The 16,321-nt window shown below is 40.1% G+C and overlaps 3 protein-coding genes across 8 annotated transcripts in view; all 3 read left to right on the top strand.

Annotated features, from left to right (window-relative positions):
• The window catches only part of LOC103465353 (inositol 1,4,5-trisphosphate-gated calcium channel ITPR1-like), an 87,103-nt gene extending 85,338 nt beyond the window's left edge, over positions 1-1,765 (top strand). For all 6 annotated transcript variants that reach the window (XM_017304779.2, XM_017304776.2, XM_017304784.2 and 3 more), the window contains one exon: positions 532-1,765. In XM_017304779.2, coding sequence (XP_017160268.1) covers positions 532-618 — 87 coding nt within the window. In that variant the 3' untranslated portion in view covers positions 619-1,765. The remainder of the gene's footprint in view (positions 1-531) is intronic.
• Positions 1,766-4,567: 2,802 nt separating this feature from the next.
• Positions 4,568-8,104, top strand: LOC103465356 (class E basic helix-loop-helix protein 40). Its single transcript, XM_008410101.3, has 5 exons — positions 4,568-4,988; positions 5,077-5,140; positions 5,379-5,486; positions 5,816-5,939; positions 6,109-8,104. Exons 1-5 carry the CDS (start codon positions 4,918-4,920, stop codon positions 7,026-7,028), a joined length of 1,287 nt encoding a protein of 428 aa, XP_008408323.1. The 5' UTR covers positions 4,568-4,917; the 3' UTR covers positions 7,029-8,104.
• A 3,778-nt stretch (positions 8,105-11,882) lies between these two features.
• Positions 11,883-16,321, top strand: part of slc4a8 (solute carrier family 4 member 8) — a 37,996-nt gene continuing 33,557 nt past the window's right edge. The window contains exon 1 of the mRNA XM_008410102.3: positions 11,883-12,240. Within this exon, the coding sequence (XP_008408324.1) occupies positions 12,196-12,240 (45 nt within the window). The 5' untranslated portion in view covers positions 11,883-12,195. The remainder of the gene's footprint in view (positions 12,241-16,321) is intronic.

The following is a 16,321-nucleotide window of genomic DNA, read 5'->3' as shown; positions in this document are numbered from 1 at the left end:
TACCAAAAATCAGTAGATTTTGAGCAGTTATAGCATTACTTGTTTACCATCTTTCCCTTCTGAGAAACTCTGTAGGTAAACAGTAAAAACTGTGTTTTTCTATATCTTTGTGACACTGAGCTTCATTTTAAAGAGATAAAACTCGTCAGTTAACCTAATCAGTTTTAGTTTGGTTCCTTTTCTGATCAGAAAACATTAGATTTTTGAGTTTTGAAGATGAAAATAGTCTTATTCTGGTTACAAGCCCATCTTTGATGCATTTCCACTTCCTGCTCAGAGACATTTACATTTATTTATGTTCCCTGGTGCACTGACAAAATCTTAAGAAGGCACCACTCTTATAATAGCCAGCATTTCGTTTTTTGCTGTTTATTAGTTTAACAAAGTTTTTCCACCAGCTGCCCTCTCGGTGTACACAGCTCAGTCTGACAGCAGCAATGCGAGGTGGCAAAGGTCATAACACTAGAATACAGAAGTCCCTGTAATTAAAATGTCACCTTTGTGCTCTTCTTCTTTTTTCCCCCCATTCAGATGACCGAGCAGAGGAAGCAAAAACAACGACTGGGACTTCTGGGTCATCCCCCACATCTGAACATTAATCCCCAGCAGCCTGCCTGATTTCCCTGGAGGGGAGTCCACCTTTCACCAGAGCCTCAGCACTCCCTGGCAGGGCAATGTGTCCAACTGTTTCAGGTGGATATCTGACTTTATGGTTCACCTGACCCTCATCAAATATTGCTCTTCAGCAGACATGTTTGTGTCTATGTACGGTGAAAGAAGTTGTTACCCTCAGCAGTGTGTGTGTATGTCTGTGTGGGTTAAGTTTGCACAAAGTGCCTGGAGATCTGCGAAGTCGATCCTGTAAGTCAAGGAAATGAACATGGTGACTTGAGCTTTAGGACCCCGACCGTTTTGTGCCTTTTGTCCCTCCTGAAAGCCAAAAGTTCAGTCACGTTGTTACTGAAGGAGATTTTCTCATCAAGTGTCCTTTTGTTGAGGATCAAATCCTCTGTGTTGCACCAGCAAACTCAGGCCATAGGTTGATTTGAAGATTTGTTTTGGCACGTTATTTAAGAATTGGTTTCGTCTGACGGCAATAGGATTATATAATATGCAATGTGTAAACAAAGATGAATTATTTTGGAGTTACTTGAGTTAATTGAGAGTTTATTTTGTATTTAAAACATGAATCCACGACAATCACAATAGCTTATCCATACTGTGTTTTTTTTTCTTTTATAAAAACTTAAGTGTCTTTTCCTTTTTTAATTTCGAGGTAGTTATTTGTCACTTTCTGAACTCCCTAGTATCTCTAACTGAGGCCCTGCTTGTCGTAGGGCAGTTCACATTGAAACGTTTTGTAATAAAAAATTACTTTGCCTTCTTAAAACCTGTCCATAGCTTTTACTTTAAATTATGTCTAGTACGAACATCCCGGTAGGGACCGTGAAAATCCTTACAAATATCTCTATGTTGTGATTATTAATGGGGGCTTTATAGAAGCCAGTAAAACACAAACCTTAGTGTGTCTACACTGAATTATGTATCTTTTTTTACTATTTAGTCCAAAGCACTGATATTTTTGTAGCACACAACTACTTTGTAAAACATCCTCATGAAAATGCCTTCTTGAGTGTTTGAGTGTATATGAGGTCACTTGGCGTGCTGCTTGACCAAACTAAGCTTTTCTACTAATTGACGGTTTGTGTCTGAATTGTACATTCCATTCCTGGAGTTTATTTAAATAAATAAAGTGTGTAAAATACTCTGTGAAAAACTATCTCTGAATCATTCTGACAAATTAAGAGGATGCCAAACTAAATGTCATACTAAAAGGAAACTAAGGTTTGGCTGGTATTTCCCCCCACAAGTTGCTTCATCGCAGTTTATTTTAATGCTTCTGAGTGCGTCGTTAAATTTTAGCCGCTGACCAGTAGACAGTGTAGGTGCCACGGTTCTCTGTAAGCCGTTAAAGGCAGGAATGACTCAAGAAGTCTGTGGAAAAGTACAGTTTGTAAATTATATGCGCTGTGCTCTACAAATGAGGAAGTGCTCTCTTGTGTGTAAAGAAGGCGTGCTTATTTATTGGTGTGTACTTTTTGAGTATATGAAATTTTAAGACTTTAGAAGATGTCCATATATAGAAAATATTTAAATTGATTAATTACTTTTTTATTTGGACTTCTTTTGATTTAGTATAACATAAAATATATTACAGAAAATCATCTTTATTCTTAACTGGTGGCAGTTTCATTCAAGAAAATTAGTAAATGATTTAATTAAATAAAGAGAAAAATCCAGGATCACTGCTAAAAACTCTGGGGGACCTTGTTAGAGTGTTGGGCATCATAAAGTTATAGTACTGTATATCTAAGACTAAATGTTTCTTAAATATTGCACAGAACAATTAAAATCAAGACATTCATTTTAATCTCCATGAGAAAAGTGCCAGGCTTAGTCTGGTGGTGTGTGTCTTAATACATATAGTTAGTTCAGATATCTTTTAATTTGTTTCTAAATCTTTGAGACAGATGGGACTAATGCATATATAATGATTGCAACAGTGATTTTCATTTGAAAGATAAGTTCATGTCTAATTTGTATCGATCCAAACATCACAATCAAAGACATTTCTCCGTAATAGAATATTTTTTCTGTAAAGACAAAATGATTCCACTATATGAGAAGTAGTGTGTATAGACTTTATTGCCTGCAGATGTTTTTACTAGATATTTTACATCAGATTAAAGTTGTTCAAATAAACAATTTCAGTCTTATTATAACAGTTAAAGGTATATCACCAGGTTGCTGTTTTAGCCTAAGGAACGTTGTCACTGATGTGATCTGATTATAGCAACAACAACAACAAAAAAAACTTTCTAGAACAAATCCCCCACCCCCAGGCTGCCTTGTTGCTATTTCAGTCTCTGGTGGTTTTCCAGCAACACCATCAGTCGGACGTCCGATGAGTTCTTACAGCGGGGTGGGTTTTTTGAAAGTTTTACAGGGAAATAGATATTTTCACTATCTTGTTACTATTGTAGAGTTTTTATTGAAGTGGGGATACATATGTTTGATCACAAAAATCATAGAAGAGGTGTCATAGAAAACAAAAGTTTGGAGTTGTGCAATTTGAAAGTTGTGGGGGGGCGGGGGGTTCACAGCTGCTTGTGTCAGATTAAAAAGATGGATTTTAAGGCCGCCTCTTGTGATTTAATGGAAAATTAGACTTTGGTTTGGCTTGTGACTCTGTGCACCATTAAGATGACGTTTTCTGAAATTTTACACCAATGCATTTTAAAATCTAGCCCTTATAGTATATGAATATTTATGCATGACATTCACAAGAAAGTGTGATGAGTCGCGTTTGTCATAAGTGATAAGTGAGTTGCACCCAAACCAAGCTTTCGATTGCTGTTTTTTCCACCTGATGGATTTGCTGAAATTTATTACATTTAAGTTCACGGCTAACCTCAAGAGCTCTTTCACAGTTTTTCAATAATTATATAATCTTTAGCCATATCTAGACTGGTCAAACTTAAATTGACACAAATGTGAAAAATGTATGCAAATGCAGGTTCCCATCATGCAAAGAAAAAATTTTATGCGTTGCAATTTATTGATTGGACATGAAAAACTATCATCTGGCTGCCTTGATGCAAAAACACCTAAATTAGTAGACAATGACTTGTGATATCTTTTTTAACAATTCTATTGTTAGATGTACACGAGGCAGCTTGTGTGGCTGCCACCTATAACAATATGAAAATTCAAATTAGCCCTTTTTAAATAGGACTGGAGCCTCAAAGATTTAGAATAATGTTGATCTTTGTGGGTCTATGTGACACAATATTTTCTAGAAGGGAAATACAAGTAAGGCATTTTTGAAGTAAGAAAAATAAGGTCTTAAAACATAAAAATGAAGGACTAGATGAACGGATTGGGTGGTGGGGCCGGGGGCGGGGGGGTGTTATCCAGGGACAGCAGCAGGCAGGTGCAGCCACCGTGTGCAGGATAAGCTGGATGGGCAGGGTCAGCGGGCTCCTGGGGCCATGAGGAGATCAACGTGACAGTCTGCACCGCCTCATGACAATCCACACGGACTACACGCAGCAGCCCATGCGCGGGTCCACGTGGATCCTCCCGCCCCTATTTGAGCCGTGCAGTTTCAAGAAAATATTGTTGTTATTGCTGCAATTGTTGCATTGATTGTGCTACAAGGCCTCCTAAACAATTCACCATTCCCCACTTATCTTTCCCAATCATGCATTGAGCAACAGTCCCAGAGAACATCCCCACTGAGAGTCTTTTATTTGCTGTACGTGTTTCTTGGCGGTAGGTAGCCTATTCGCTCACGCAGAAACTCCCGCTGAATACTCCGCCATCGCCGCCCTTCCCTTTTTGCTGCGCAGCCTTGTTTCCATACACTTCAGCATGGTGGTACACGGGATCCGCGGCGCGCCGCCTCCCACTCTGACGTCCGCAGCGCCCGGGCCACTCAGGCGCCTCGCCCGGGAAAGGTGGGCCGTCCTCCCCGCCGAGGATACAGCACCGCTTAACACGTGAGCCTCATGTGACAGAGGTAGGTCAGACCGAGTGGAGAGTCAGAGGGTTTATTTAACTCGTCGCTCCGTACTCCCCCACTTTCCCGACGCGCCACTAGGAGAGGGTGGACTTCCTCCTGCGGCGGGACCACAGCGTGGAATTTATATGGACTTAACCTGAACGCACCTGAGACAGCGCTTACCAATAAGAGCCGCTCTAAAAATGACACATTCTTAAAAAAATTTTCTGAAACATTTTTGATGCGCTTTAGCGTACTTCACTCTGCTCGTAAATAAATGCGCGTTTGCTTGTGGCTGAATTGGTGATATATTTATATACATATATATATATATATTTGGAGCCGAACAAAGAATGGAGCGAGTCCCAAGCGAGCAACCGCCTTCTCTCTCCAAACACCAGCCCGATCTGTCAGACGTGCAGGGGTAAGTTACACTCCTTCCTAAACCGTGACACCTTTACCCTTAAATTGTTCCCAGATTCCTTACGGGTTCGCTCTATTTGTTTCTTTAGGATGGATTTCCAAATGTATGTTTATAAGCCTAGAAGAGGGATAAAAAGGGGAGAAGAGAGCAAGGTTTGTGTTTTTTTTTTTTTCTGTTACATCTATATTCACTTTATTACTTGTTGCAAACTTGTTACGACCCGACCGCAGAGCTTGTTGCACGTAATCTACAAGGAAGGAATTAAGAGTAGCAGCAGTTCCCATAAATGGTTGACCCAATTTCTGCTATGACATAACTCCTGGATTCCTCCCTATGGGTGTAACTCCCTGCTAACACAAAGGATTTACGCAACGCCTTTGTTTCTCATAGGACACCTACAAGCTGCCCCACAGACTCATCGAGAAGAAAAGGCGCGATCGGATAAACGAATGCATCGCTCAGTTGAAAGATTTATTACCCGAACATCTGAAACTCACCGTAAGTTCACACTGAAGTGGCTGGAAGGGAGAATGGAATGCACAAATGTTGAGTAGAATGCACCATCTAGTGGTTGTTCGGCGGTATTACAGTTGTGCGTCAGCAGCGCGCACCAATTTGGCTGCTGCCCGATTATGCTCTGTCCTATCCTAACATGCTGCCAGTGTGCTATTAAACAAAGTTCAGTAAATGACCTGAGAATTTCCTTCGCCTTATGGCTGAATTGCTGTGAAAGTTGGAGAGCACAAGAAGCCTTTATGGGGTTGTGCAGCTTAGCCTCTGTTTTGAATAAGCGGTTAAGATGTGCTGACTTTGCGTGTCTTCCGCAGACTCTGGGCCATCTGGAGAAGGCTGTGGTTTTAGAGCTCACGCTCAAACATGTGAAAGCCCTCACCTCTCTCCTGGAGCAGCAGCAGCAGAAGATCCTTTCTCTGCAGAGTGGCATGCAAATCGGTGAGCGACAGACATTTGCATAAATGTAGAAAATAATGCGTCAAACAAATGTATCAAGGTGGCGTTGTGCAGATGTTACGACAATTTATCATTTTCCAACTGAACGAAAATTACAGTTTCTTGCAGATTTGCTCACATGGGTTTTCTTGAATTACATTTTTTTTTACAGAGCAACCCACTGTTAGCCAGGAGAAGTCAGAGGAGATGTTTCGCTCTGGTTTCCACATGTGTGCCAAGGAGATTCTCCAGTACCTAGCCAATCATGAGGCTGATGGAAACCTGACTCCAACTCATCTCGTCGGCCATCTTCACAAACTGGCTGCTGAAGTGCTGCAGAGCCCGGCTAGACCTCGCACCCCTCACAGCCCCCAACCCGAAGAGGTTCCGGCCTACCACCAGCGCCAGCCTCACAAGGAAATGGCCACCACCTTGCCCCCTAAGCCCTCTGAGGGCTATGGGAGGAACTGCGTTCCAGTTATCCAGCGGGCATACGCGCCAGCGAGTGGCGAGCAGAGTGGAAGTGACACAGACACAGACAGTGGCTATGGGGGGGAGCTGGAGAAGACTGAAGTGGGGGCACTGCAGGGACGCGCTGATTATTATGGTCATGACAGCCAGCAGAAGCGACCGCTGGGAGACAGGCAGAGCTCTGCCATCAAGCAGGAGGACGATGAGCCGCGCCACAAGCGACTCCGTGTGGAGTCTTCTGAGGATGAGGTGCTCTCAAGTGGAGAGTCATCGATTTCGTCATCGTCCAGTGGTTATGGTAGTTACATGAGCACATCCCCCACCCACCCACCTCCCCCTCCTCATCCTCTCTGCATGCCGTTCTACCTCATCCCCCCTTCAGCTGCGGCCTACCTACCAATGCTGGAGAAATGCTGGTATCCTGGAGCAGTGCCTATGCTCTACCCTGGCATGGGAGGCTCCTCACCCACCATGTCTGGCGACAGACCACCACCTCCACTTGTGTTGTCTCCCAGAGGAGGCTCTCCTGCCCCAGCCCTATCTCAGACCCCCATGGACTCCCCTGCTCTCCTTCAGGCACTAAAGCAGGTACCACCCCTCAACCTGGAAACCAAAGAATGAGAAATGAAGGAACAGGCGAAGGGACAATGCCTTTTCTAATGGCCACCGTCAACAAGTGGACGACATGACTGAGCTGTTTGTAATCTATAATCATTCATCTTCTCTTTTCCTCATCCGGACGTCAGATAGTACCCATTCACACTTGGAGGAATGCAAAACTCTGGCTGAATGTTTAAAACTCAGTGGTTTTCCTCATTTACAAATGTACTGTTTGAACCCCAAACTGCCCTGCACATACATACAGATGGGTTGAATGTAAAGAAAGAAGTCTTTAAGATGCTGCTGTGGAAATGTAAAAGCCTACAACAACTATCCATCTCACTATGTAGCTGTTGTGACAAAGAATTGCCATGTTGTACTTTACTTTAAAAACTTTTTGCACCAAAATAGTGGTAATTAATCACCCAAAGTTTGTTGCCTATGTCTTTTGTTCACCATTCTGTTCACTAAAATGCCCTTTCTCGACTTGATATTGATGACTTTAAACACCCAAAAGTTCTGAAGTATGTACAGAATGAGTAAGGAGATGGCCTTAGTGGATGAAGGGATAGGCCATTAGACGGCCAAAACGAGTGACATGTCTTGTTTTTGTGTTGATGAACTGAGAGGGATTTCTGTAATTATTGTTCATAGACTTCTTGTATATTTCTATTTTTGATACCTGTGCTTGCACTCTGCTCTCTCTCTCAGGCAGCTGGAGGGATTGCAGAGTGTGGACAATGTTGCGTACTCAGAAAGTGTACATTCTGTAGCACTGTGCTGGACCTGGTCTGCGTACTCGACGTGTTTTCTGCTCAAGTCAAACCCGGTGTTTGTTCTTGCTGTTGCCTTTTACTTGTGAGAAGCTGATAAACTGCAGATGTTTATTCTCTGTACAATGTATTAAACCTGGAGTCAAAGATACGAGGAAGGGGTGAAGTGAATGTAAGTTTTACCAGAAGACTAGTTTTCTATAGAAAGTGAGGTACTTAAGGTTTTATATTTTGGGACCTAAAGAGAGATGTTTGTTGTACATATTTTGTCTATAAATGTTGATATAAATCATAAGTGTATTAATAAAGTATTTTTCCCATGGATATTTGTTTTTATTGTGTGTATCTTTTAATAATTAAAGATGTGGGTGATGACAATAAAACAATTAGATACTTTCCAACAAGCCACACCTGGAAAAACTTGACTTTTAGCTTCCTCTGCTAACTAAGCCTATGTGCTAATTATTTGGAAAACCAAATTAGTGTTAACGTAAGCCACTTTGCAAAACAAGCAACTTTATATTCGCTCCAATACAATTTAGATTTTGTGCTCAGTTTTAGATCTAATTAAAGATGCTCAAGTTAAATAAAAAATGATTAAACACTATAATTTGTAATAATCACAGGCCCAGATGAATGCATCAAGTTGTTGACTTCGCAGCTATTCCTTGTCCTTGCAAGCATTTGACAACAGTAGAAAGTATCCACTTATAACATCTCATCTCAAGGTGTTTTTCCTACTGTCATTTAGTAGGAACTCTCAAAGTGTCAAGTCATCTGAAGTCAAAGGTCATTCCAGCAACTTGAATATACCTTCGAATTAGTTTTCCTTCGACTGATATTGATCCGTTGATGATCACTGTGACCTTTAACTGCTATAGATTAGTTGTTTTTAATATGGGTGGAATAAAGTACTTAATACAGGTAAGGGGTCATGATCAAGATATCCACCTGTTGTATGACTGAAGTCTTCCCTAATTGTACCCGTTTCTGCCGACCTGTCTACTTAAACACTGAATACCTCCAGCAATGCATAACTTGGACCAGTGCACATTTTTTCCATGTCTCTAGCCCTTATAAAGGTGGCTAAGGTACCTGTTATCATTTACTCTTTGATTTTAAAAATGATCAATCAATTGCAGATCAGTGAGTGATAAAGATGCTGGTGTAACCTCTTAGAACTTTCATATTTTATTTATTGCCTGTAGTAGCTGGTGATTGACCTAAAAGTGTTATTTTTCCTCTATTACCATCTGCTGGGCATTTAAGGGTATCACAACATATACTAGAATAGAATATAATAGAACAGAACAGAATAGAATAGAATATGTTAAAGTCATTCTTATAAAAACATCATCAAGCAGCATCTGATCAGCTGTCAATAAAGTACCATCAACATCCAAAGGACCAGTAAATGGCTCCTGTGAAATATTGCACACTTCCTTCCATTACACTGAGGCAAAAACAGAAAGGGAATCTGCCCAGATCGAAGTGGGAATCCCCAATCTTCCATTTCAAGCTTTATGGAGATGTTGATTTTGTTTTTCAGAGGAGGACTTGGCTCCTGTCCTCACTGCCAAAGGTACCAGATGCGGGTTCATTGACCAAACTTTATTGACCAGAGAACTGGCCTGACCTGAACCAGAAGAGAAACACCTGTAGGTCGCGATTAAAGTAACCTCTCAGAAAAATCAGAAGCTGATCACCTCCATGTCACAAAACACTGATGCAGTAATTCATGCAATAGAAAGCCCACCCAAGTATTGAGCTCAAATGCAAAATAATACATGGATACATTAGGCTGGCATTCCTGTTTTAAATATATTTTTATGTTTTTTTTTAATTATTATTTTTATTTTATTATTTCATCTTTTTTTTCTGTTTCAAAAAACGTGACGTCATCGTCGATATAAGCAAAATACGCTTTCTTTCTTTAACACATAAATGTGTTTTGAACTAAGTTGCATTTCACCACAAGGGGGCGATCGAGGCTTTAGAATGAGTTCTGTGTAGTTTCCTGTTCTGGAACAAAAAACTTGTTTGGCAAGTATTTTTTCTGAATGAACTCGCAGTTTCTATACGTCTATTAGTTAAATATCGCAGAAAAGTATTATTATTGTTGGGGTTTTGTTTTTTTCCTTTTTTTTCTTCTTATAGAAATTTTAAGTCTTGAATTGACTTCTACAATCAAGGTTTTATAAAATATTTTCATAGCATATAAAAATAACTTTGAGCTGTACTGCTAATCCCCTTAATAACTGATGTCATTAAAATGTTTTTCATAGAAACACAGCTTTTTTGATTAGGATTTCTAAAATTAAGTTTATGGGTTAAGATGATATATTGCAGATTTATGAAACATAAGGAATTAGCCTTGCACACATCTTAAAGCTGCGTTACCTTTTCCAAATATACAGCATTTTGTGTAGAGCAGTAAGCCAGAATATTATGACTTTATTTCCCCCGACAGAGCAACAAGCAGTTCAGACAGGCAAAAACCTCTATGGGTGTCCCATGACATTGTGAGGTAGGATTTAACACAGTTTGAGCTGCTAGATATCAATTTCTCTCCACGGAATTTGAAAATATTGAAATACATTTATGTGAGTTATGATTATTTCCGTTCAAGAAGTAAGATAAATCAGATTATCTTTTACCTATGACTCACATCTTGCTGACTGCTTTCCATTTTCTTGTCAGTGTAAATTCTCAGTTACCATAGATCAGTATCTTCTGTAATATTTTATTTACAGTGAAGGCTTTAATAAATATACGGCAACATATCTAGAGTAAAGCTGGTGCATTCTTCAAATGTCTTGTCTTGAACATTTCGGTAACACTTTATTTGAAGGGGGGTGAATGAGACTGACATGACACTGTCATGAACATGACATAACACCTGTCATGAACATGAAGAAGTCTTCATGAATATTTATGACTGTTGTCATAAAGCGTCATTCGGTAAATTATGACACTTTTACTTGCTGATTGCACTTTAAAAATTAGGTAACTTTATGTTATTAAAGGTAAAGTTTAGCTGATAACTCTAAAATGGCATGAGGTTTTGAGTAAAATTATAGCTTTGAGTGCATCATGAACTTTGATCACATTTTTACAGCCATGATTACAAACCAGGGTGGTGAAGCAGCAAAGCAGCCTCAGAACAACCCACTGCCACAAACATGTTTGAAGTTTGGTATGATGCTCTTTTTGTGTGATGTGTAATTCTCCATATCTTATCAGGACACAAACCTTATAAATAATTTCACATTTTTTATCTTGTCCTCAGAATCTTTTCCCAAAAGTCTTTGGGATCATCAAGACTTTTTTGGCTGTATGCGCGTTTGTACTCTTTTTGATCTGAAGTGGTTTTGACTTTGGGACCTTATCATAGATGACATTTTATCCCAGATTCCTGAAATTATGAACACAGTGCTTAACTGTGATGAGCCATCAATGTAGTTCTGGAATAGGCAACTCTTAGGAAGGCTTTATGGTGTTCAATGTTTTCTCCTTATCTGGATAACTCTCACTGCAGTTCACTTGGTCAAAGCCTCCTAGCTTTGTGACAACTGATTTCAGATTCGTGGACATAAATGCCTTTGTTTCTACGTTGTTAGGTTTAAGAGGCAATTTAATTTCTGCACAAGTTAAAGTTAAGTTTGAATAGTTGTTTCCCCCACCCTCAATAAATAAAACCATCATTTGAAAGCAGTTGGAATTTGCTGAAGTTATCTTTATCTGTATTAAATTGTAGTAATCTTGAACATTTGAAAACAAAATATATATAAAAGGAAACCTTAAAAGGAGAAAATAGTATCACCTTTGTGCACGGTCTATTCATTAAAACGTTTTTTTGTTTGTCTTTTTTTGGTACAGTTTGATTTTAGTTTCAATGTGTGTTTCTTTTGATGATTATGCGGATGGAACAGTCTTTTGCTGAACGCAAAGCGTTTCGTTTTCTTCCGGCGGCCCCTGAAACTTACGCACAGTGGTAACTGCATCCAGCAGCGGAAACGCTGAAGCTTTTAAAGCGAACACCGTGTACGATGAAGCTGCTGTATGGACTCATTGGCTTTACTGGTTAGCAGCAGTGTCTCAGCGCTCTGATTGGCTCAGGGCGCAGTGATGCTGTCTGCATCCTGCTCTGTCAGGCAGGACAGGAGGGGAGGGGAGCTGGAGGCGCGGCTCGGAGATCATCACTTAACAGAGAGAGACAAAATAATCATTTCCCTCGTCATGTGAAAGAGATGTCATTTGTCAGCATGTGTGGGGTGACAAAAGCTGCGGCCGCATCCAGTTGCCCGTGACCGCTCCTTCTGCTCGTCCTGTAAGACGGCGGCGGACGGCAGTCTGACTCAGTGAAAGTCTCACCTTTCCACTCGGTGAACGCCGGCAGCGTGAAGTCGGGAGCCATGAGCGTGTCCGAGAACGACCCGCAGAGTTTACTGTGCTACCAGGTAAAGTGGATTTTTGCTTCATAAAGTGCAGCGCAGCGAGCAGGTGCACCGTCCAACAGCTGGAACTGATCTGAGCGGAAACAAACTCAGAAATGGAGAGTTCTCACATTTTCTTAACTATTCCCCCCCCACCACTGTGCGTTAACTTAGAGAACGCTCCCGCACGTCACCGAGGACCGTGATGTGCTGAACCGTGTCGCGCTCGTGACAGAACGGGGATTGTTGATGTTGTCTTTTTGCGAGGTGCCAGCACGTGCATCGGTTCTGAGATCGCGTCACGTTGCATTGCACAGGCGGACCTCAGCTGCTGAGACCACGGCTCAGGCATACATTAACGCGTGTCCTCTGGATGGAGACGTCATGGCCACATTACTGGGAGAGCGCAGAGAGTTATTGATTAGGGACAGAAGGGTGTCCGCTGAGCACGCTCTCTGTGCATTAATAAAAGTCAACTGCTCGTCCCCTGGGGGTCACGTGCTGTGAGGAAGGAGAATAGGATTTGGGCCTTTTATTTATTTCTTTTGGAGATGTGTTTATTTAGTAATTACCCCCCAAATGACCTTGACGCCATTCCTTCACCGTGTTTCATACGGAGCTCTCTCTACTTTCAGTGAGAGCATGACAGACAGTGTGACTTAAACTGGGGAAGCGGGGACATCCAGTACCCTGTTATAGGTCCCCCTTCCACTTTTCTCTGCTGCATAATAGTTTAATGGACTTGTTGCAGGCTGTACCTCAACAGTCATGTCATCACGGTGTGTTAGACTAACATCCTGTCCGTGTGCAGGAAACAGGCGGAGAAGAACCAGAACTGAGCTGGAGAGTCTCAGATATCAATGGAGCGCTTTCAGACCAGGGGGAGAAATGGCCTCTGAGCGTCACCCTTGAAGAAAATTATGCAACCTTATTGTTATGTGTGTAAGGCTGCCTATCTGAAACACCTGGACTGTTGTGCAGTCTGCTTTTCCTGCAACTCTTTTTCACCTGGAACATGCTGTAATGCCCACTTACTACGGCCACAGCCAATGAGATACCCAGGTGACAAACTGGTCTTCCCATGGGACTTCTATCTGCATATTATTATTTGAACAAATGCCAACAATTACGTGCATTATTATTATTTGCATATTATTATTCTCAATTTCCCTCAGACATGTAGAAATTGTAGCCAGAGGACACCAAAACATTAAAAGTTCAAACTGTGCACCAAAATGAAAAGAATGGCAATCTCAGTTACTTTAAATGTGGCACAGTTGTTGGTGGTGAATGTTTTTAAAAAGTGTTGACATACTGGAATCTTTCTGTGTAACTATTGCTGCAGTTTTCAAAGAAAGAGCATTATGCAGAGATATTGAAGCAACATTTGAAGAAGCTGAGTCTTCTATCTGGACCATGACTTGACAAACGCTACAAACCACCAAATTAGTTGAAAATTTGCCTCAGCACAAGGAAATAATTGTCTTTGGTCACAAAACTAGAATTTTGTGGGCTGAGCTGAAAAGGTGCGTGCGAGGAAAGCTGCTTACAAACCCGACTGTTGCAGCGGTTCTGTGAGAAGGAATGAGTCAAATTTTCAGCACACTGTCCGTGCGAAGCCTGTGGGAACATATCCGAATCCTCTGACCAGAGTAATAGAGTTCAAACGCAATTCTACAAAAAAACAAATGGAAGTGTATAAACCTCTGAATTAGATGCAGATGAATTAGATTAGATTGTTCTCATAGCTCTAGCATTTTGACATAATTCATTTTGTTGATCCTAATTGACTTAAACCAAGAAAAGCTGAGTGATTTAATATCAGAGAGACAAAAAGATTGACTTTTTAATGGACTTGTGTAAATATCTCGTGCACCGTTAACATACCGTGTGTGTTTGCTGTTACATTTCTCTGTTTTACTGCATTTACAGTTCTACTGCATTTACAGTTATTTGGCATGTGTCCCGCACTTTGGTTTTAATCAGTTTATTGGCACAGTTTCCATTTAGCTGGAGCGCTCCATAAGCAAGTCTGACTGAATGTGAACTCTGGACAGTACAGCTGTACACATTGGTATGCAAGTAGCACTCAGTATATCCCTCCATATATTAAATGAATGTAGTTATGTGGCATACCTGAAGGCAAAAATAAGGCTGTACAAGATTGAAAATTTACAACTTTATATTGTTTTAAATTTGATGATTGCTACTTGTTACATTTATGTAAACAATTAACTTACCGTAAAAGGTTGAAAATAAAACATTTGGTTGCTTAACGAAAGAGGAAAATGATCTAATATTACATATGTGAGTTTACAGCTGCTTTATAAAACTTCACTAACTTCATTCATTCAAAGGAGGCTAAACTAAATGCTTCTTGTAATTCCTGAAAAAGTTTTCTTGAAAATAGAAGGTTTTCCCCCCAAAGCTTTAAGAAGACAAAATTAAGACGCTACACTTTTTCTACTCTACAACCACAGATCAAAGGGAGGTTTTATATCGAGGGGAAAATGTCAAAACGGGCTCGACTTTGTGGATCATCACTATGGATTAAAATCTGGTCTTAATATGAGGGGATTATTCTTCAATTTAGAAACAAAGTCAAACAGAATTCATGTTCAACACGTGAAGCAAATACAAAGCAGAAATCCTGCAGGACATTTACACAAAATTAGGTGTAAAGTGTAAAGTGTAGCAAAGCTACGTTGCAAACTTACAAGGCGATTATAGGTCTGGGTCTAACTCAGTTGGGAATATTTTATTCTCAAGTTTTTTGGTTCCTTCTGTCCAGAGCAGAGCCCAGCTCAGTAGGATCATTTATCAGATGGGAGACATCAGGAGGGACAGATCAACCAGACAATGTTAGACTTTTGTTAAATTATAGTGCTATATCAAAAATATTGTGCATAAAAAATTTTTGTTTTAAATTCTGAATTTTAGAAACAATTTGTTGCTCTATATCTCATCACTGGAGTTTGGTTTTAGAAAGGATAATTTCTTACTCATTCAGAGAAACTTTGACATGTTTTGAAGGATGTCAAGAAGATCATACGTCTCTTAGATTTGGGACATGTCACTTATATGAAATAATGTTTTTTTTCTATTTGTGAAATTAGTCCAGTTTGGCAAATTAGAAGTGACACTGACTTTTATCTGCAAATTATCCTGTAGATAAAAAAAAAGAAATCTAATTTGACACATTAATTATTGGTGCACATCAGCACCAATAATGTTGCCTGGCATCATGTTAGGCCAGTTACACCTGTTATTATCCATGATAATAATATGATCTGGAGCAGATGGAGCATTACATGACCGAGGCATCAGCCTGATGTTAACAGATAGCATGTGGTTCTTGAGCTGGAACGTCGTGTTTTCCCTCCATTTAAAAAAAAAAAAAAAGTCACATTTCAACCAAAGAATGTTCTGTTTTGGTCGTATCACAAACTGTTTAATAAAGCAGCATCCTGCCTTGTCCATGTGATCCCTTGCAAACTTATAATACTTCAGAAATCTGTCTGGGGAGCATGATAAAAAACAAAAAAATTCCCTGGCTTTGTCATGCGCACCATTGTTTCCGCTTTCCACTGGTGAACTTGCAAATATTAACATTAGGCAATGTGACGCAGTTATGTAAAAGTTACACCGAGTTCTTTCAGGCTTCACACAATAAAAGCCTTGATCTTGAAGTGATCTTTGTTAAAGCAGCTCACAAGCTGAGGGTAACAATGACCCTGAATTTCCTCCATTTGTACAGAATCACTTTATAAATAAGAAAGATGGTTTTGTAACTATTTCTGTCTTGATAAGCATCAGTGACTCTTTTCTGAAGTTCAGTTTTCCTTTTTTTCTTGTTTTCCTGACTTTCTCGGTGCTGTGATGATCAAACAGTCTGTGTAAAAATCTGCTCAGCATTTGTTAAAAAAAAACAAAAAAAAAAACTTGGTAACACTATTTGAAGGGATGTGCATAAGACTGACATGACGCTGTTAAAAACATGACATAACATCTGCCACGAACATTAAGGAGTCTTTATGAATGTTTATAACAGTTGTCATGAAGTGTCATTCGATAAATAATGACACTTTTAATGCAAAGTTGCTCT

This window comes from Poecilia reticulata, chromosome 5 (assembly GCF_904066995.2).
Source record: "Poecilia reticulata chromosome 5, P_reticulata-male-v2, whole genome shotgun sequence".
In the NCBI taxonomy this organism is placed as follows: Eukaryota; Metazoa; Chordata; class Actinopteri; order Cyprinodontiformes; family Poeciliidae; genus Poecilia; species Poecilia reticulata.
The sequence above is the reverse complement of the archived record's forward strand: the minus strand, read 5'-3'. Positions and strand labels throughout refer to the sequence as shown.